Source organism: Nilaparvata lugens, chromosome 8 (genome assembly GCF_014356525.2).
Source record: "Nilaparvata lugens isolate BPH chromosome 8, ASM1435652v1, whole genome shotgun sequence".
NCBI lineage: Eukaryota > Metazoa > Arthropoda > Insecta > Hemiptera > Delphacidae > Nilaparvata > Nilaparvata lugens.
This window is the reverse complement of record NC_052511.1, coordinates 27,728,953-27,751,708: the sequence shown is the minus strand read 5'-3', so window position 1 is coordinate 27,751,708 and position 22,756 is coordinate 27,728,953. Positions and strand designations below refer to the sequence as shown.

The following is a 22,756-nucleotide window of genomic DNA, read 5'->3' as shown; positions in this document are numbered from 1 at the left end:
GTGATCGAACGAGCTTCAACTATTAGAGCTCAAGTCTTTTTATTCATTAAAGTGTCAACAATCGTAATCCTTAAGACTTCTCTACGAGACAGTTTATTGAACAGAGCTGTACAATTCCAATAAAAGGATTTCAAAACTCAAACAAATATAGAATAAAGTGATTGACATGAAAAGGTCCTTATCAGTGGAATTGAGAACCGGACTATTAAAAATACATAATACTGTACTGTGAATATAGAGTATAATATTGCAGCAGGAAGAATTGGCAGCCACAATAAATCTAATATTAATTCTTAATAATGAAAAACGGGAAATATCAAGAATACTATAATCATTGTAGGACTAGTTTGTCGAATCACATACAATATTCAATATTTCAAATTAAATATAGGATTTAAAGTGGAATTTGTCTAAGAAGTACTACTTAAGAAATACATAATACTGATGCTGATACTGATCTGAATTATCAATCTAATCAATTCACGTAAAAATTAAAAAATCAAAGTATTTTTTTCAGTATTTTATTTTTTACAACATGTTTCAACCCTTAATGTAATTTTCAAGTGAGTGAATTTCAACTTTAACTTCATGTATTTTTCAAGTTGAAATTCACTCACTTGAAAATTACATTATAAGTTGGAACATGTTGTGAAAAATAAAATAACGTTAAATAACTTTGATTTTTTCTACATTTACATGAATATAAGTAGTCCTTAGCAAGAAAGTGGATAATTCAGTGGATATTCAATTCATCCATATTTTTGCCAATATACAGTATACAGTATAAAGACAAACAAAAAGATAAATGAGGAATTTCAAAATTATCTAACTTATTTGTTTTAAATCGTTGATGAATTATACTTTTAATTTACTCACAAATTTTATAAAATTGTAGATTTCAAATGAAGTATTCAGTTACAAAGGGTGAGGAGCTAAGAAGTACAAAGCAGATCTAATCTTCGAGTTCTCATTGCAATTATAAAATTTGGAAAAAATTATAAACATGCATTGAGCACCAATAAATATTGATAATTAAACAAATTAAAATTGACATACACAGCGTAATCTCAACAATGACTTCCAAACTGAAAGTCTTCATAACAAATTGAAAGGAGATTGAAGAAGAATTAAAGGTACATCAATGGTCATCCTATACATCGGATTTATAACTGAATACTACTGTACGGCTTTATACGAAAAGTTTTTTTGTTTGGAAAAAAAATCAAATACCACAAGTAAAAATTGCGGTAACAATAGTTAGAATACTCCAAAAGGCATTTTTTCAAACTTTTTTTTCCAGTAAATGTATGATTTGTTGAGAATAAAAATGATAGAATTGGTTCTTATGGGAGTGATGAAGTCCCATGTGATGGAGAAAATATATTATTTTTATGTCCAGCAGAAAAAAAAGATTGGAAAGCAGCGCTTCGTAGAGAAACTTGAATCTCAATTAGGTTCACAAAATATTTTGTAAATTCACACAACATTCTTAAATAAAAAAACAACAATAAATTTTGGTTGGAGAATGATTAATGATTATGAAATCCATTCCATGATAACGTCAATTCTAATAGAAAATTATTGATTCTATGTTTGAAAATTTATCTCATCTATAAGTTTAAAATCGAAGTAAATCAGCTTGGATATCAGATAGACCGATATAGGCCGATTTTTGACTGTAACATTGATTGGAAGGAAAAGCGAGAACTCGAAAAAACAAGTCAAGAATCAAATCTAATTATTTTTACTGGTTCATTTTTTTAATCAACATTAATGGACCTATCCATTCAGACTATTCTATAGCTGAGCAAATTGAATAACTAAATTGAGCTGCAATTGTGAAAATTCAACGTTTCAAAAATAATTAATTGAAGTGAATGAACATGATCAATGTTAACAACTAGACTGAAAAACTTCGAAAGAGATCTAAAAACGAACTGTAATGCATCTTGCTCTCAACAAAGTAATAAGTTATATCAATTAGTACATAGAATCACAAATCATGTCATCATCATTGAAATTAGAGAGAGCGTTAGGTCTGGACAAAACAGTTCTCTCAAAATTTTATAAAAATAATAGATTAATTTCAGGTAGGTTATGTTTTGTTGAGAAATGTTCAGAACAAAATCCTTCATGGTTAATATTTAATTACATTTTTTCGGCCTGAAAAAGTGAATATTATTTCAACTTAATTTTATGAAGGGAATCTTTGTATATTGCAATACACTAAGGTTATTTGGTTTCCAGTCATGCGTAATACTTGAATGATACAAGTAAAGCCGTCTAATTTAATAAACCTACATCAAATTAGATAGAATTGTAACTGTAGTTTTGAAAATTCGATGGAGAGTATACAATGATAACATTGATATTTTCTTACAGTTAGAAAAGTACTTTGTCAATGTTTTTTTTTCCAATACAGAACTTTAGCTCGTTAGAACTTGATAGAACTTTCAGAGCTTGGAACTTTCAAAACGTTGGAACTTTTAGAACTTAATTACCAACTTAACTTATCAACTTGTAAGATAGCTTCCAATACAGTATATTGCAAAATATGTTTTACCTTGATTCTCCAAGGGCCGGTTTCCGAGCTCTGGATTTAGCTAAGTTCTAGACTTCAAGCAGCTGGAGTCAGAAAATTGGCTTTCCGAAAGGGGGCGTAGTCGCAGTTCACGTTTACATTAAATTTCGAAAAACTATAAAATTTAACACAAAATGAAATAAAGAGTGAATAGTGTAAAGTTTCAGCTATTTTTAATTATTTAGGAATGTTTCATTTCGTCAAGGAAAAATGTTTCTTATAGAAATGAGAAAATGAAGATTATCATCAAAACTACTACTACGCCCCGTTTCGGAAAGCCAATTTTCTGTCTCCAGCTGTTTAAAGTCTAGAACTTAACTAAATCCCGAGCTCGGAAATTGGCCCTAAAAGATATTGAGGACTAAAAAGCTTCAGTTCTTTGAAAGGGAAACAGTCACGTACTCTCATTATCATATGGAGCTATTCAAACACCGATTTGATAAGGCCCTTCAACTTCGACCGCAACTACAGCACTATCAATTAAGCATCTCGATAATTAAGTCCCAACAACTTACTTCCATCGATCGCCAGTTGCTGTTAATCACGCTCCCATGTGCAACAATATTTTTAATCAGTTTGTTAGTAAGAAACTGGCGGTATGTAAGTCGTGGTAGCCTATGTACACAACAAACTGACAACCACTACTGATCAATCAGGATAAAGGATACAGCATCCTGGCAGTAGCCTAAGTAACTTAGTAACTTTAGTAACTATAGTACGTAAGAAACTATAGTAACTAAGTAACCTAGGGCTCCACATTGCAACAGAACTATTCAAATTAGCTGTAGCCTTCCAGCCTTCGCATTTCCTTTCACTAGTCTCTAGGCAACATGAAGACATTGCCATTGTTTTTTGTTGCTAAGGTGAGATTCACTTCTAACTGTCAGCGTACCAATGCTTGGATAGCATTGATGGTTCCCATTTAGCCAATGCTGACAGTTGAAAGCGAATCTGACTACAGCCTCCTAATCCGACGGATTTCCAGCATCTCTGGATACAATCCCGAGTCATGCACTGCTCATACACATTATTTCTCATTACTGTCACTGTTGTGAAATATTCTGTCCTTCAGAACGCCGCTGTAACCCGTCTCCAGCTCCACCAATTGCAAGGGCATTTTCATCGGGATCAACCACATTACCAAATTGATATAATACATTTTCGACGCTATCGACGCTATCAGATCCACGAGAACTGTGTTAGGAGAGATCGGAACGATGATAAGGTTCTTAATTTCAAAGTTACTACTCTGATTTTCTCAATGAAAGTTTTCTTATCTCGGAAATATTGGAGCTCACTCACATAGTTTCATTGGACTATGGGATACTGATGACGAAGATATATTATGCGTATCAACTATTTTAGGTGGGTTCCCAACTACTTGGGAGATGAGTTATAGCATGAAAGGAAACATCTGGGAAGACAGTGATGACTAAAAAACAGCCATTCGTCCAACAAGAGTGGATATTGAAAGTAAATATTAGCTGAATAGATCATTTCCTATCTGAAGAAGTGGCATGTTAAGTTGAAAGTAAGCTGGAAACCAATTCCTTTACACTGGAAAATTCCTTTAATTGGAGTGTATAGCTGATCTGACTACAATGTTCACTTTCCTACACGGTCTATAGATGAAGCGCACACTATTTATTTACATCAGACTAACTAGACCTCCTACTGTAGTCTTCAAATCGTAGCTGCAAACAGCAACTTATCCTCATTAATATCGTTTCTACTTGTTGGGTCTCCAACTTCCGCCTGTTATTCCAATTTAACGGATTGAATTAATAGAGGCAGAACTACCTTTCTATCTCATTTTAAAAAAATCCCATATTTGTTCCATTTTTAAAGTAGAAAAACTTTTTTCAGTATTTGAATAAAAATAGTTTATATTTATTAATTTTTTATCTACTATCTCTTTTTAGTCCAGGCGCTGGCTTACATTGAGCATACATGAGAGAGGCAGAGAATTTGACTTCGGATTATTGTTAGGGGGTCTTTAGTGTATATGAAACTCGAAGTCGTCACGTCCCAGGGTGGTCGACAGCTTGGGGGGGATGGGGGTAAGTTGTAAAAAACGCGCGCTTATAAAATCGCCTGTCCTGCAGTTACTATTCATAGTACAGCTTTTAATTTTTTCTCAATATTATTTACACATAACTGGCTTTCAATGTGGTCCTCTACATTTTTGCGATAAACCGCATAGTTTTTCCGTAAAAAAATAAAATATCTCGAAAAATGTATTTTTTTATTATGGACTTTTTGTTATTTCTCGAATATTGAAGTCATTAGCCGACTTAGAGGAAAAGGCGCCCAATAAACGTTGTAGGCCGTTTCTTCCTGAATCCAATGATATATATAGTTTGGTGGTTACGATCATAGATGCGGCGGTGGGAGGGGTATAAGTAGCACTGTTACGCTGCGGCGCGGTCCTCCCCCATGATTAATGCGCGTAATGGCCTGTCTATCGCATCGCTCCTACTAGTCTATGCATTCAAATTATGTATTTCAGGAACGCTATCTTATGTATTTTCTGTCGCTGAACACGATTTTTCAACTCTCAAGTCTCAATAATTGATAATTCTCATCATAATATACTAATTATGGTCAAAATTACAAACTTCATCTCATTCTGCAAGGAAACTAAGAAATGACTGTTTGAAATAAACGAAACTTGGATTTCAAGAAATATATTAGGATAGAATAATGATAATATTTATGTTTATGTTATATAGAAATAGAAATATTTATTTTATTGCCAAAATCATTAAACAAACTTTACAAATGTGAAAAACATGATTAATGCGCGTAATGGCCTGTCTATCACATCGCTCCTACTAGTCTTTGCATTCAAATTATGTATTTCAGGAACGCTATCTTATGTATTTTCGGTCGCTGAACACGATTTTTCAACTCTCAAGTCTCAATAATTGATAATTCTCATCATAATATACTAATTATGGTCAAAATTACAAACTTCATCTCATTCTGCAAGGAAACTAAGAATGACTGTTTGAAATAAACGAAACTTGGATTTCAAGAAATATATTAGGATAGAATAATGATAATATTTATGTTTATGTTATATAGAAATAGAAATATTTATTTTATTGCCAAAATCATTAAACAAACTTTACAAATGTGAAAAATATAAAAATTTTTCATATACAATACATTGCAAAAACTTAAAATTAAAATATTTTCCATTTAAAAATCGATTGTAATATTATCGGAGTGATTATTTTACTCTGCTGCTTCTAATATGTTCACTACCTTTGTTTGATTTTAGACCATAGACATGAAAAGCTATGTCCACCTGTATCACTCAATCTTTATTGAGAATTTTCATAACTCTTCTCATCACAAAGTTTCCATAATCTTGCAGCGTATTGAAGTTTTGAAAAGTGAAGTAGGAGTTGAATTCAGGAGAGCCATGTCATAATTATGCGAATTTGTCAACGATATTTAGGGATTTAGTCAAATCCACAACTAGTTTCACTTACAATTTCATGTGCCAAGTGAGATTAAGAGTTTTTTTCAAATATCCATCAGATGTTGACAGAGATTGCGGTTATTGTAGAAATGCATGCTGCACTAAAACCTCAATGCTGAATTATCTTTAAACAGCTACCTAGTAAAAATACAGAGATCAGATCTTTTTGTTCTAGAATCAACTAAGACTAGGATTTTTGTTTGATTGCATCGTGGAGAATGAAAGAACTCTGTTTCTTTTTATAGGTGAGAATACACTTTTACAATTTGCCACAACTATGTTCAGATAAAAATCGTTGGAGACCGAATAACTATTTCTTTCTATACGTTCAAAAGAGAATCACACACTTCTTCACTTGCTTCCAGACCATTGATAACATTATGCAGATTCTGTTGTCCATCAAAGTCTTGAAGAAAAATGTTATGTTCTCTTGAGAAGGTTATGCTTCTAGAAATCATTCTCATCTCTCATTATTCTTGTTTTACTCCATTCGATGACTTTCTTCACAATCTCCAGTGATATCCATAATGATGTCAACATACTTGAACAGAATATCTTGATGGAAGATTTATTTATATAGTAGCAGCCATTTTAGGAAAGCCTTTGAAGAACTAGCTATTCCAATCACTCAGTTTTGGATGATCGAATGAGGGTTTGCTCCAAAGCATGATAGGTTGTCACATTTATTAAATTTTCAAGGTTTCATTTGACAGAGAGTCAATTTATTGACTGTATAGAGTTAATGTTTCCTTATTGGAAATTATTTTCTACTTCTATGGGTACTTTTTTTATATTTTCTAGATATAACACAGACTCCATAACATAGTTTGTGTGATTGAATGAAAAAAGTATGGGATCTTTTCTCGTACAGTTTCTATGAGCAATACCAGAGTCCTTCCTTATGAGCATGAATACAATTTAAGATAATTCTAACTATGTTACAATAATCAGTCATAAATTTCAAGTAGTCATTGATTTTGCATTGTGATTCTAAAAAAACTCCACAAATAGCTCCTGTCTTCTTTCAAATATACTTTGACAATCTCTCATGTTTGAACCGTTCATGAGTCCTTGTAGTTGTTTCATGGAATTGATTGCTTGCTCTCACACCTTAATTATACTGATCTCCCCTCAATAGATTTCCAACAGTATTCTCTCCAAATATTTCAAATTCAAGAAAGATATCTCCCATTCCACTTTCATTCAAGTACCACTCCAAGACAATCAGTCAAACTCAGCCAGATGAAAAGTATCTATTCGTAGATATAAGTTACAGAAATCAGTTGATAAAGCTGCGTTTACACCAAAGTTATTAACAAAATGTTAATAACTTAATCTTTATAGACTCTATTAGATTAACGGAACTTGGCAAACACATATGTCCATCATGTGTATGATAAGTTATGTTCAATGTAATAGAATCTATAAAGATTAAGTTATATTAACATCTCGTTAATAACTTTGGTGTAAACGCAGCTTTAGAGTTGTATTTCCTTTGTAATAAAATATTTAGTCATATCACATGGGAGTAATTGGCATTATTTGTGCTTCAACTGTAAATTTATATTAAGAAAATATTTTACTCCTGTTACACGGTGCTCTATGTGGGGTAGCCTATATTATTTGTTTAACTTACTCCATTACTTGACTTTCGCAATTCCAAAGTGATCATTGAACTAAATCGAATAATTATTCTCTCTTAATGGAATATCAGTTTTTTATCGACTGAGAAACACATATAGGATTCCTTACAAGATGGTTTATCATTGCAATGTAATCATAAATAATGATAATGAGATGAAGTTTGTAATTTTGACCATAATTAGTATATTATGATGAGAATTATCAATTATTGAGACTTGAGAGTGGAAAAATCGTGTTCAGCGACCGAAAATACATAAGATAGCGTTCCTGAAATACATAATTTGAATGTATAGACTAGTAGGAGCGATGCGATAGACAGGCAATTACGTGCATTAATCATGGGGGATGACTGCGCCGCAGCGTAACAGTGCTACTTATACCCCTCCCTCCACCGCATCTATGATCGTAACCCCCAAACTATATAAATCATTGGATTCAGGAAGAAACGGCCTACAACGTTTATTGGGCGCCTTTTCCTCTAAGTCGGCTAATGACTTCAATATTCGAGAAAAAAAAGTCCATAATTAAAAAATACATTTTTCGAGATATTTTATTTTTTTACAGAAAAACTATGCGGTTTATCGCAAAAATGTACAGGACCACATTGAAAGCCAGTTATGTGTACATAATATTGAGGAAAAATTAAAAGCTGTACTATGAATAGTAACTGCAGGACAGGCGATTTTATAAGCGCGCGTTTTTTACAACTTACCCCCCTCCCCCCCAAGCTGTCGACCACCCTGGGACGTGACGACATCGAGTTTCATATACACTAAAGACCCCCTAACAATAATCCGAAGTCAAATTCTCTGCCTCTCTCATGTATGCTCAATGTAAGCCAGCGCCTGGACTATTTCTGTATAAGGCTACTTGTAATGTCCGAAACATGTTGTGATAAAATATTTCAAAAAAGGTACTGAGATTTTTATTTTTCTTTATATTTCTATCTACTAGTTTTTGCAAAGTGAATTATCAAGTAGTAGTTTTAGGAATCCATTGTCTTCAAAATAAATGCAAGTATTATTATAAAGCCATTTTTGATCAATAGAGTTATTTACAGGATTTATTTTCTAGTTATACCCTCTATATTCTATTGACGCTAATACAAGGAAAAGCGAGAATAAACAAATTTCCCAAGAGATTCGTAAATGGAATGGATTGTAGAAGATGTGAAGTGAATTTTGGAGGCTTTTCAAGATAATAGATGAATCCAATGTACCTAGAATACATTCAGAGTATTGGATGTATACTATCAAAATCATTATCATTATCTCTAATGTTATAAATCAGGATATTATTTGCTAACTATATACTGATAAACGATAATGTTTAATGTCATTATTTCTAATGGAATAAATTAGTAGCCCCTGTATTTTTACTTTCCTTGCCCTATTACCATAGGTAAGGAAAGATTGCTTTCCAAAAAAATTAAGGTACTCCAATTTGTAAATTTCTATACGTTTCAAGGTCCCCTGAGTGCAAAAAAGTGGTTTTTGGGTATTGGTCTGTATGTGTGTGTATGACAATTAACCGAATGACTTGAAATTTGGAACTCAAGGTCCTTACACTATAAGTATCCGACACGAACAATTTCGATCCAATGCAATTCAAGATGGCGGCTAAAATGGCGAAAATGTTGTCAAAAACAGGGTTTTTCGAGATTTTCTCAATAACAGCTCCAACGATTTTGATCAAATTTATACCTGGAATAGTCATTGATAAGCTCTACCAACTGCCACAAGTCTCATAATTATCTGTAAAAATTTCAGGAGCTCCGCCCTATCTATGCAAAGTTCGATTTTAGATTCTCAATTATCAGGCTTCAGATAAAATTTAAACAAAAAATTTTGAGTGGAAAAGATTAAGAATAAAAATATCTACAATTAATGTTCAGTAACATTTTCACCTAAAATTGAAAATAAGCACGAAATTCGAGAAAATGTTATTATTTCAATTGCAAACTGTTGGCAACTGTTGATTCTATTAAATGTTTCACTATGAAGAGATAGCAGACCTCGTATGTCTCCAGCGATATTGTCCTGTCACCAGCTGGCTCAGATCTTTGTTTACAAGTAGACTTGAGATGCGCGGGAACGCTAGCGTCAGGTGATCAGTTTTCATAACGGCAAGGAAAGTTGTGTGAGTGCGCCACACCAGATTTTTATGTATGTGCTTTAGTTGAGTAGAGTAGCATATTTTTTTGTAAAGCTTCTTTTTATTTTGTTTTTGACAAATAAATTCAATTTGAAAAGTCACAAAGCACAACGTCAGCTGTTTTAAAGATAGTTGACATTAAAACAATATTCCAATCAACTGAGATAAAGTAGGCCTACTGGAGAAGATATTTTAAAAAAATAATTAGTAAACAAAATGAGAAATGGTTTCTAAATTTTCTAAAAACTTGATTTAATTAGAAAGAAGACTCATTTTATAAATATTATGAGAATTCATCTTTTGCATGGATTATTATTATTAGCCTATTTTATGTCAGAAACTTTAGAATGTTTCGGGCATACACGACCAGCAATGAGAAAACATTTGAAAAATTTAAATCAAAGAGTAGAATCAAACCATCATGCACTGAAGCCCGTCGATACAGCAGTTGACGAGCATAAAAGCATAGATGGACATCACGAGCTCAGCCATTCAAAACCACACAAATCAAAATTGTTCTACCAATGCAGATTACCAAAACACGAACTAATGGAAATGAAAGCTACCGACACTAGTGACGAAGAACCCAACTCGTTGAGTATATTAACTGAATCTAAATGCACTAGCGCTGAAGAACACAACGCGTTAAAAAAATTAACTGATGAAGATCCAATTGTCGATTCATTGAGTAAAATAACTGCTCAAGATCCTATTCCTTTTCCGGTAGATGCCAGCAACAATCAAGAATTTAACACGGATTTGGAAGGTGTTGATCAATTTTTGTTTCCCGAAGAATTTGGGCTTGACAGTGTCAAAAATATCCCAAACTTATCCAGGAGACTCCTATCGCACAACGAGGATAATTTGGTATCTTTCTATAAGCGGAATTCCGGCGCATTTGACACACTCGAAGATAATCTTCAAAGCATTAATCCACAACTGGTAGAAATGGAACATGCTGGTAATATCAGCGTCATAAATATTAAAGATTTGAATAAATCGGATTACTGAAACATTCTGTTTGATTTCAAATGTGTTCCACAGTCTTATTTCCAATCTCTCACATTTTACTATGAATAATTTATATTCATCTACCTAATTATTTATTTTAACTCGTTGACCATTCTGGTAATAACACCGTAGTTGGTGTCAAGAATTGACATTTCCTGATTTTTTTGTTAAAATTATTAACAACTATATTTATTTTTGTGGAATAATATATGAATATTAGATTTTTCTCTTATTTGACTACCATTTATTACTGAAATATATATTTGATGGATATTGATAATAATAGAATCCTTGGTTTATAATTATGAATCATAAGTAAAAAATTCTATACAAGTAGACAAATTATAACTACTCTAAGAAAAATAATGCTCATCGAAATATTGCCATATCAATTACTACAATGTAATGAATGCATTGTACCATAGCCACCTCTAATACAAGGCCCCGGCCTACGATATTGCAACGTCGCAGTGTAGGCCTAGAATCTAATACATGATTGGTGAAAAAGATCAGCTGAGAATGAAAATTATCTTTTTCACCAATCATGTATTAGATTCTAGGCCTACGCTGCGACGTTGCAATATCGTAGGTGGCACCTACGATATCGTATGATTGTACCTACCATAAATATAATGAATGAACAATCAGGCAATATAAGAAATGTTGGAAATTTGAATAAATTAACTTACTCGAGTGAAAGAAGAAGCAATAATTACTTCAACTTTGTCAAAACCGGTTTTTGAAAAGTAAAAATGAAGGCGTTATCTATGCTAATATAATGGATGATCTGTTTAATTTAAAATTATGTTATTGATCAATTTCGAATATTTTCTATTAATTCCATTTATGTATTAAATATACTCACCAATACAAGACTCCTACTTCTTCATGTTCAATCAAGATTTAAATTTATTTCAAAGCGATTATCAATTCTAACAGGATATATTTATTTGCAACAAAAGTCCGACTTAGTAGAAAAACATTTCTGGAAAATGAAATGAGAAATAATTTATATAAAGCGAAGTCTCTTACCTTATGTAGGGTATATTGGCTGGAACATGATACTTTGCACCAGGATCAAAATCGTTTTCAGATCGCAGAACAGGCGGCTTGACTCCTCCATATTTTTCCCTGGAAATTGTAAAATTATAACCGATTACACATGTTACATTATAGAAATTGGGAAAAACAGCTAGTGTGGGAGTGAGATGTGCAGAGGCTCAATTTCTAAGAAGTTTATTGAATGCAATGAGATTAAATCATTTCCTTTCTATAGTATGAGAGGACTTTTGATTATTCCTTGAAGAGCTTTATTGGGAGGAACTGTTGAAGATTGCCTTGATCATCAGTTAGGATGTTTTGAATTAATGAATTGATAACAGAAGTACAGTATATACCGCCCACCATTTTCAACAGTTCTACAACTGCGAATTTTGACAAAAAATTAGTACCTCATAGATAACTGATGAATACAACATACTTTTTTATTAATTGGAAGATACTTTTATCCAATTACGATATCGTGAAATACCATAGAACAATATTAACTACATAGAAACCCTAATAGGGCAAAGTACAAATTATCAAGTACCCTTTATTCTATCAGATAACACAACTAGTTTCAACTCTTGAAAGGCCGTTTTCGAAACTGTAACCCTGCTCTTGAAGAGTTGAAACTAGTGTTGTGTTATTTGCTAAAATAAAGGAAATTTGACTTTGTTCTAATAATAGAAGCCAATAGACTATTATATCCTCTTTGGCAATACCTTCATTTAAAAATAATATATTTTTGTATCATCTTGTAAAATGATAGGGAGAGAAATGTTTTGTCTGTTTGAATGTTTGTAGGTTCTACTGTATTGAGTTGTTTATCGATTATAATATGATAAATAAGAATGGGAAGCGTTAACAAATCCAACACCCAATCATTGGCTCATTTTTTTTGTATTTGTAACATGTCTGTAAATGAACTTACAGTTAATCTATTTCTATTTTTAAAAGCTCTTTTGAAATTTCATTTTAGAGTTTTTAAGAATATTATTAATACCTGTTACATAATGAATGCAATTATACCTCTAATACGAAACAAAGCACACATTTTTATCTCATTTCTAGAACATAAACAATTAAGAACTAGTTCTCCAGTTTTTTTAATGATTACTAGGATCGTAAGTAGCCGATTTCTAATGTCAAGTCCTCTCCAATACATATTGAGCCAACTTCCTTATTTTTCAATTCAACAGACTGATTATCAACTCATAAACTTGCATAAATAAAGAGTTAGTTGTGGCTAGCAGTTCAAAGATTAATTAGTTGGTGACAACTACCACACATAAATTGATACATTGCCAACATTTGCAGTAGCAGAAGTATTCGTGGTGATTGACAGAGCTTAATTTGGATTCTGTTCAATATTATTTACTTGTGTCCACGCCAATCTATGTCCATGTCATTTTTTTCAAATAATTATCATTCATGGTTTCCCTTATTCATAGAGAATGTCTTATAAACATAGAGGCAGAATAATCTATTATGGAATTCACATGAATGAATATGGACATAGTTTCATAATTATGTTACTTAGGAACTCATGATAACTTTTGTATAATGTCTGCATTCACTGAATATTTTGTTTGGTATATCAGTTGCTTCCAATCTTAATTCTCACCCTCTATCTTTCTCTTTCAAGTTAAACTAAGATCTCTGTTGTTTGGTGTGATAATTGCATTTGAATCCAATACGTTGCAATATGCCAAGAATTTTCATTAAAAATTAATTAAGAATTTTCCAGCGAGTATAGTTCTTGTTTTGAGAGCAATAAAACTTCCAGAATTTCTATTTTTATTAGCTACAGTTCCTAAGTAACAAATAATACGGTAATCTCAAGTGATCTAACTGACTCAGGTCTGGAGTAAGAGTTTTCAGGTCGCATCTGATCAATTTCAAGGCCTCTGAATTGATCTTACGACTGTTTTAAGGCAGTCGGGACCGACGAATTAACATTTCCATCCGAAACACGGAAGTGGCTCAAGAAAATATCAAAATAGTTGAAAAAATCATCAATATCAAATTCTTCATCTTTTCCATCAAAAAATTTCGGTAATAGTAACGGTCTAAGTTTTTCCATTGTTAATCTGTTCCAATCCAATTCTATTCAATAATAAATAATAAATTTCCAATTAATCTGGTTTCAATAATCATAAATTCTCCATATCTCAAAATCTCTTCAATAATGATAAATTTATCCTATTCAATCATATCTTAATAATCATTAATTTCTCATCTCATCATAAATATCTAATTCTTTCTAATAAGAATTGATAATAAATCTTGCAATCGTACAAAATCTTCAACTGCCATAGCTTTTACAATTTAAAATCTCACAATCAATAATCGTAGCCTAAATCTTCCAATATCGTGAATCTCAGAATCTGTTCAATTATAATTATCATTCTCCATCCGTTAAAATCCATTATTAGTAATCAATTATTGTTCCACAATATTCCAATTCAATAAATCCTCGAAATTCATCCTACAAGCTGTTTCTACAGCCCCATAAGGTTTAAAATCAACTATGTCACCCATAATTACACTGAAATAAAACATATATTCAATAATGCAAAATGCAACCACAAAAATTGAATCTTCAATGAGGTAACCGGAAAAGTCCAAATTTTAAAAGCTGGATTAAAAACCCTTGAGCCTCCACCAAATATGTAAGCACGATATGCTTACAAACCAAATATGTAAGCAGGGACGCCTCCACCAAATATGTAAGCACGATATGGACGGCGGGAGAAGCCTCCACCAAATATGTAAGCAAGATGTGCCTTCACCGAATATGTAAGGGTGGGAAAATGAAAAACAAGAAACACAAGAAAAGATCGTACAGGGTTTTGATATTTAAACCAAAACAATAAATTATTTATTACAAAATTAGAATTATAATTAGAAATTACGAAATAATAATAAACAGATGAATTTTTCAAGGGCTACTCGCTTTGCTGCTAGTGAGGATTCAATTGTTGTGGTTATGGAAAATTTAAGAACAATGACTCAGTAGTCACCTACCTTTATGAAAATGGCTTCCCACTTTGGCATCTACTGGTAGAAACGCGACGTTAATTATTAATTAAAAAAACAAAATAACTGATCTAATGAAATGGGTTCAGATCCCGTCCTATTCAATAATACAATTCTCTTTAAACTGCCCGAACTGCGACAGAAAAACTGTATTATAAAACAAGAACAAAATCTATCCCCTTCACCAGAACAGCCGGACTTACTCACAATCCTAACGAACGAGCTCTCACACCGACACTCCCACTAAAGTAAAATTTTGGGTATTAAATATAACTCAGTCAATGCCAAACATGAAGCCATTTCAAATACATATTTTTATCAGTCGCACAAGCGGCACGTTTGTTATCAAAAACAAAAGAGAAGCTACATTAATTTTGACAACAAATGAAATAAACAATCTTTCTGTCGATGACAAAAATTGTTCAAAGACAAAAACACTGTTCATTAAACTTTTCTAAATTAAAACTCTAAAATCCTGATCAATATGAGATAAATATATGATTCATATATATGTCCCATATGACCAGGTGACAAAATGAATATGCTGAACTCATGTTCTGATTCGAAACAATACTTAAATTGTAGTGTTCTCATAATATTATCAAAAATTATGTTACATGTTTTACTTACAAACTATTTTAACAAATGGTGATAAAACTTAGTCCGAATTGTTCACGGTTAGGTACCTAGTTTATCTTACAAAATGTTTCAAAAATGAACCGACTATCACAGTTTCTAAGGCAGCCACTAACGGTAGGACATGAATGATGAACATGTATGATACACATGAGGTCATTACAGCGAAAGGCTTCAAGCCAAATATTTGAGGTTAGATTTTTGTATCTCCGATTTTTAGTTGTTTATTTTCTCTTCGCTGCCCTATTTTAAATTATTTTTTTATCATTTAATTTGTAATTTTTCAGTGGTTTATTTATTGTTATTGGTTGTCTATTTTATCTGAAGCTGGGTTTTCGTTTGTGCGTAAATGCCGTCGTCGACCACGACAGGATGAGGATCTCAGATTGGGTAGATTTCAATTTGTCTAAATACCGTAACCTAAATTATTATGTTCAAATTATGTTTTAATGGGGAAGGTTGAGATTATACTTTTTTCTACTTTTAAATAGTAATATGTAGATATTATTAGAAATGTTTATTCTTGAATAATAAACACAAATAATGAAAAGTTATTTGATCAGCTGGCTTAGCACACTTGAAATTTGAACAATATGAATGTCAACAATGCTTGTCGTCGTCGACTGCGTTAATTTACGCACAAACGATAATGCACCTTTAGAAGCCTCTCGCTGATGACTAAACATGCATGATGTACATGTGTGTGTGCATGATAAGCATGCATGTACATACAAGTTTATTATGCATGTCCTACCATTAGTGGCCAGCCTAAGATTATCACTGATTAGCCTGGTTTGACTTGGAATCGGTACCCACCTGAGATCCCACCAATGACAGTTGTAGCGGTCCCTGGGCACATTGCCCTGGAACAGGTCCCATCGCCAGAAGTCGAGCGCGAGGCTGAAGGGCAGGAAGGGCAGCTTCTCAAGGGCCTGCGCGAACAGGTGGTTGATGTTGTGTGACGTGTCATCCACGGCGTTGTTCAGCAAGCCCAGCTGCTGCAGGTGTCGCGGCGTCGACACCGACAGAGATATCGCGTCGCTTATCGCTTCGTGCAGAGCTGAAAGAGATGTATACATTCATTTAAACTAAAAAATAATAGAAGCTGATAAGCATATGCACTCATAGACCAATAAAAATTGAAACATTCAAAGATAGCCAATGGTAATTGAATAATTGAAGTATTTTCTGGAGCCACTGACAATCCTCCTCGCCAGTAGCATGAACATCAATCATAGCTTTATTAGAAGCTAATATAATGATGATTGATGAATCAGCATTAAAGCTATCCATACAACTAGAAAGAAAGAAAATAACTTTATTCATGACAATATTATAGTAGTATTGATATTAAATGTATATAATACGTTGTAGACAAAACAATAAATAAATTATAAGTATCTCTTGATGATATCAATAAGTGTTGTAAGTTCATTTTTTTCAATTTTTTAATTTTCAATTTATTAAAAACACACAAAACAAGACAAAACAAAATCACAAAGAATTATGAAACAAATAAAACTCAATGAAATTAGCTTGGCATTTTCTGCCGTCAGCCGAAGTTGAGAGAGAGAAAAAAGCAATAACCACTGTAAACTTTCGGTGATCAATAGATCAAGCAATAAATTATAATATCTTGAACAGCCTACACAATTAATTAATTAATCAATGAACAATACAAACAAACAATGTGACAAGGCTTGCGTTATAATATTATCGAAAGCATGAAATCGAAATAATACCTAATTTCCTATTCTGAATTGATATTCGCAATTCTACAACTTATTTTTCTGGTATAAATCAGTAATTGAACTCATTTATTATTTCCCCTCTGTACTTTAATGCAGCTTTCACATATCCCACTAGATTCCTCTAACTTTCACCATTTAAATACTCAATTACCTCTGTTCTTTCCAATACCCATTGATTAAACCATTTTTTTCTTATTTCTGCCAAAACTTTACATGTACCTAACAAAATGAAATATATCCTCGTACTCATTACTATTACACATGGAGCATCTATAAGTGCCTTCCTGTCTTTCCGGCCTGAAGTTGAGTGGTAATAGTTTATTACTATTATTGATGTAATCTCTGATTAAAGTTTCATCTTTATTGAAAGCTGCGTACACTGAGTGGAAGTGAGCCAAGTCAGCTCTGCCTATCCATTCGCTCCTAAATCTTTCCTTATCTTATCAATCAGGAGCTGACCTATCTCAACCCACCTATCTCTTTGTTGCAATAAATCCGGCCAATCTACCTCATACTCCCGACACAGCTCTAGCCAATGCTTAAACCAGCCACATTTCTTTCTAATAAAAATTTCCGAAATAATTCGTGGGAATCTTTCGGCGGGCATAGCCGAAGTTTTCAATATATGATTAAAATGCTGGCATAAGTTGTCAACCACATTTTATCCACCCCTGATTCCAAGTATAACACATAGTCAGGAGTATTCCTTGGCAAGGAGAGCAATATCTTTATGAAAAACCGTCCAAAACGTTCAAGTTCCTCCGATTCAATATACCCTTACATCTCCGCGGCATATGTGACAACAGCTCTACTTGCCGCATTAAAGACATGCCGCTTCGATGAAATTGGTACCTTGTCATTTAAAATAAGCTGTCGCCAAACACTGTTAATACCATATTTGGTTTCAGTCACCTTATTTTTTAAATGCGAATGCATAGACAGGGCAGAGGTAAATGTTATTCCAAGGTACTTATATTCGTTTACTACTTCTAATTTGTCTTTTCCATAATACCACTTCTCATTTCTACCCAATCTTCCACCTTTTCGAAACACAATTACCTTAGATTTTGCCATATTGAGCGTGAGATTCCAGCGTATGCAGTAGTTCCGCAGCTCATTTATCATTATTTGTAGCATTATAGCACTGTCTGAGAATATTAACAAGTCATCTGCATATAGTAGACTATTGATTCTGAATCCATCTATTGTCAAGCCTCCCCCTATAGACTCACATATGTCATGAATGAACAGCAGGAATAATAAAGGACATAACAGGCAGCCCTGTTTTAAGCCACTCTCGACATTAAAACCACGTGTTATACCTCTATTACACCAAATCATTGAATTTGTATCATTATACAAGTTTCTTATCAAACGAACGCATTTATTTGAAAGACCCAAACCGTGTAGTTTATAGAATAGAGCCTCTCTATCCACAAGATCGAATGCGGATTTGTAATCGATAAAGAAGCAGTAAGTTTTTTTCTTTTCAACGCTCAGCTTATAATGAATTATACTATGCAGAACAAACACATTATCTACAGTCGAATAGCCCCTCCTGAAACCCGCCTGATTCTCCTCCAAAACATTCCCACCTTCTACCCATTTTTCCATTCTTCTCAAAAATATTCCTGAAAAAATCTTAGCTGCTGAGTTGACAAATGAAATTTTATAAAATTCTGCCGGTATTCTGTTGTATCCGGGTGCCTTATTTCCGCGGAGTTTTTTTAAAGCGCAGTCGAGTTCATTCATTTCAATTATATTATCTAATTGGTAATCTTTAACTGAAGGCGCCGCATAGCTTGTTTGCTCATAACTCCTAATGGGTGAATACAATATTGTTGAAAATACCTAACCCAAATCTCTGCTTCGATACCAGAATCATCATTCGCTGAGTGCTTACCTCTAAAATTATTAATTAGTTCCCAAAATGTTTTTGAGCCTCTAACCGATTTTAGTTTCGATTCTACGTACTTCACGTGTTCAATCCTCTTCTTTCTGCATAATAATTTATATTCTTTGGATGCATTCATATAACTTATTCTTACTTGACTAGACCCAGCCCTCCTGAATATATTCAGCAGAGAAAACATGTTTGATCTGCTTCTCTCACAATCCTTATCGAACCAAACTTGGTTTTTGAATTGTTTAGCCTTATATTGTATTTATTTTTTATTATTATGTATTTGCCGGATTTTGACTTCTTGATTTGAAGATAAGATTGTTCAGTACAGTCATCGCGTTTTCGGGCTCTCGTGGCAAAGTATTCAGCTGCGAGCAATTCGCCGCTAATCGTAACTTATACTCGCGTTCCTTTGACTCCCTCCAGTGTAATTTCGGTAGTAGTGGAAAAACATTGTAATTCTCAATTCTTCTGAAATTATTTAGTATGAGACAAATGGGCATATGATCGGAGAAGCATTCAGATATAACACTAAAATTTTTAAACTGAATCTAAGCACGCTACTGAGATGCAGCATAAATCAATTACTGAAGCCCCTCTACTACTTATATAAGTAAATTCCCCCTGTGAGTCACCTGGAGCCCTGCCGTTCAGGATAGCAAAATTAAATTCCTCACATAATTCTATTATTTTTTCTCCTTTACGATTACTTAATTCATCCTTGGATTTTCTAACACATTTAAATTTATTTTCATTTTGGAGGACTTCCTGTGGGATAGACTGGGATCTATCCTCCCATTCAAATTTCCCATTACTATCGGATTACTGGTATCCTCCCATGCTACAAGGAAATCTCACAGTGAATTGTCATCCCTCCCCCATTCATCTTCCGACCCTCCACTCAAGTAAACAGGTGCGATAAATATTTTCCTATCGTTCTTATTTATTTCTATGATTTCTGTGTTACCCTCTTTTCTCAAAGCCATAAAGTCACAGTTTTCTCGAAAACATATAAACTTTCCTTTTTTGGCTGTACCATACCGTGACAACCTGGTTGCGAAATCCCAATGAACTTTGAAACCTTTCACATATGCCTCAAATTCTCTCTGGCCACCCTCCTCTACAAACGTTTCTTAGAGTACAAAACAGTCAAATCTCTTTAAAAAATTAAATAAATCATTATATGGCTTAACTCGCAAACCTGCCACATTGTAAACTATAATACCTAATTCACAGTAATTTTGTACAGTCCGGCTGACGGATACACATCACTGCTTTGCGTCATCACCCCGTTGCTCTCCGTCACGTTCCTCCGATGATCCCCCGTAACTCATTCCCGCCTGGTTTACCGCCGCACTGCAGCCCGTCCTCGTCATCCCATTTGAATGCTAGTCCTTTCACAATAAGTCTGTCATGTGCCAAAAGTACGCGCTCGCTTGGTGTGAGCTCAAGTATTTCTCGTTTAACTATTAAAAGCTTAGCCCTAGCATTCCTGGTTTCAGAGGAATAGTCTTTATGCACAAAATAGTTGGAACCTTTCAGCTTGTTGGTATTGGCTAAAATATACTGCAAGTCACATAGGTATATGTGCGATAATAGGTCCCCCACTCTTAACGGGTCCAAGAGGATGCGCTCTGTTTACCCGTAAGTCAGCCCTTGCTCCCAAATAGTCCACACAAAAACCTCAGACAATATTGACCCAGTTCTTGGATCGTACTGTAGCCCTTTAAAAATCAAATTATTGCGTCTGCTCCGATCCTCCAAGCCAATCACACGCTTCATGAGGGCCTTATTTTGGTGTTTCAAAACTTAGTGCTTTAATATCACCTTTTACTATTTTATTTTCTTCTAGTACCAAACTAATCGATGCACTAAGGGATGCAATGTCTTCTTTTGTTGCGACACTGGAAAGTTTGTTCTCCATTTCGTTGTAAATTCCGTGAAAAATCGTTCAACTTCCGCTCCATCCATGTTTTTCTGGCCTGCTGTATGTTTGGTGAACTTTTGGACCTCTCACGTTTCACTAAGCCTGAAGGCGAGCAATAGCTTTTAATATTTCTCTGCATTCGTCAAAAAGCACTAGAATGTTTGAATTTTAAGATGTTTAACCGAGTTTGAACAATATGCAGGAAACCGATTGTCGAAATTCACTATAGGCCTACACTTTGCACAGAGTATCGATTAGATAACGGAGCTTCGAAAAATACGTCCGTCCTGGTTGCCGGCTCCAACTCAACTCCTATCCATACAACTACTACAAATCAAATTGAAATCCAAGCAAACTTGAGGTATGAAATAATTGTGTTTGATAGCGAAAAACATATAATTATTACAACGTTCATTGCTTCATGGAGAGCTGATGTGCTACATCTTAGTTTTTTAACTTCTGTTATCGATTCCTTCTTTTCAAATGGAAAAAGTGACAAGTTTAAGATGAACTTCTATCCATATGTGCAGGCTCCGAGTGTTTTTTGAACACTCTATTTTGAAGAAATAGATAGGATCTTCAACTAGGAAAGAGAAGAGTTGAAACTTCTGATTCCACAACATCCTTGGGTCTGATGGTGGAGAGTGATTCGAAATGGAAGCTACATATTATTTCTCATGTCACTAGTAAGTTAAATAGGGCCTTGTATGCATGGAGAGTACTGGCCTGAGTAGGGAGTGAAAAAACTATTATTTTGGTATATCACGCTTATTTTATGTCAGTTATGAGATATGAAGTAATTTTTTTTTCAGATTACGTCCTAAAGACTCCAGTCATGGAGTATAAGACAAGTCATGTTATTACATAATAATTCTAACACTAAGTAGTTCAACCTAGTTTAGGTTTGAAAGGAATTCTTGTACACTATAAAAAGCTCTATCAACTAAATATTTTTTCATTATTGTTTTTTGAAAATCTTCAAATCATCATTACTTTTCAAGATTTGAGGTAGCTTGTTATAAAATTTCCTACCAATATAATCTGGTTTTTGTTCAAATAACCTACTATTGTGACCCATTATATGATAATCTGCTCTGTTTCGCGTATTATACTCATGAACATCTGAATTCTGGATCACACCACTCGTTTTCACATGCATTACAACTTCATATACATACAAAGATGGCACAGTTAATAGACCAAGCTTTTTAAATAAAGGCCTACAAGAGTCTAACCTATTCACTTTCTCTATACATCTGAGTGCCCTCTTTTGAATCTTAAACACTCTGTCCATATTTTGTTGAGATGAATTACCCCATACTAAAATAGCATACCTAATATGAGATAGTATAAGTCCATGGTAAGCAGTTAACAGTAGTTTTTTATCATTCAGCCTAGCAAGCTGCCGCAGGACAAATACCCCAGATGATATCTTATTACATATCCTCTCAATGTAAGGATGCCATGTTAATTTCCTGTCCAATAAAATTCCCAAGAATGCTACTTTCTCTTCTTGGACTAATTCATTTTCCTCTACAAACACATTTATTTCTCTATCCTCTACTGAATTATATTT

The 22,756-nt window shown here is 33.6% G+C and overlaps 1 protein-coding gene across 3 annotated transcripts in view; it reads right to left on the bottom strand.

The window, feature by feature from the left end:
• Nucleotides 1-22,756, bottom strand: part of LOC111044873 (angiotensin-converting enzyme) — a 133,224-nt gene that overhangs the window by 67,520 nt on the left and 42,948 nt on the right. For all 3 annotated transcript variants that reach the window (XM_039434412.1, XM_039434411.1, XM_022330117.2), the window contains 2 exons: nucleotides 16,416-16,659; nucleotides 11,913-12,011 (listed from right to left, as the gene is read on the bottom strand). In XM_039434412.1, the coding sequence (XP_039290346.1) occupies nucleotides 11,913-12,011; nucleotides 16,416-16,659 (343 nt within the window). The remainder of the gene's footprint in view (nucleotides 1-11,912; nucleotides 12,012-16,415; nucleotides 16,660-22,756) is intronic.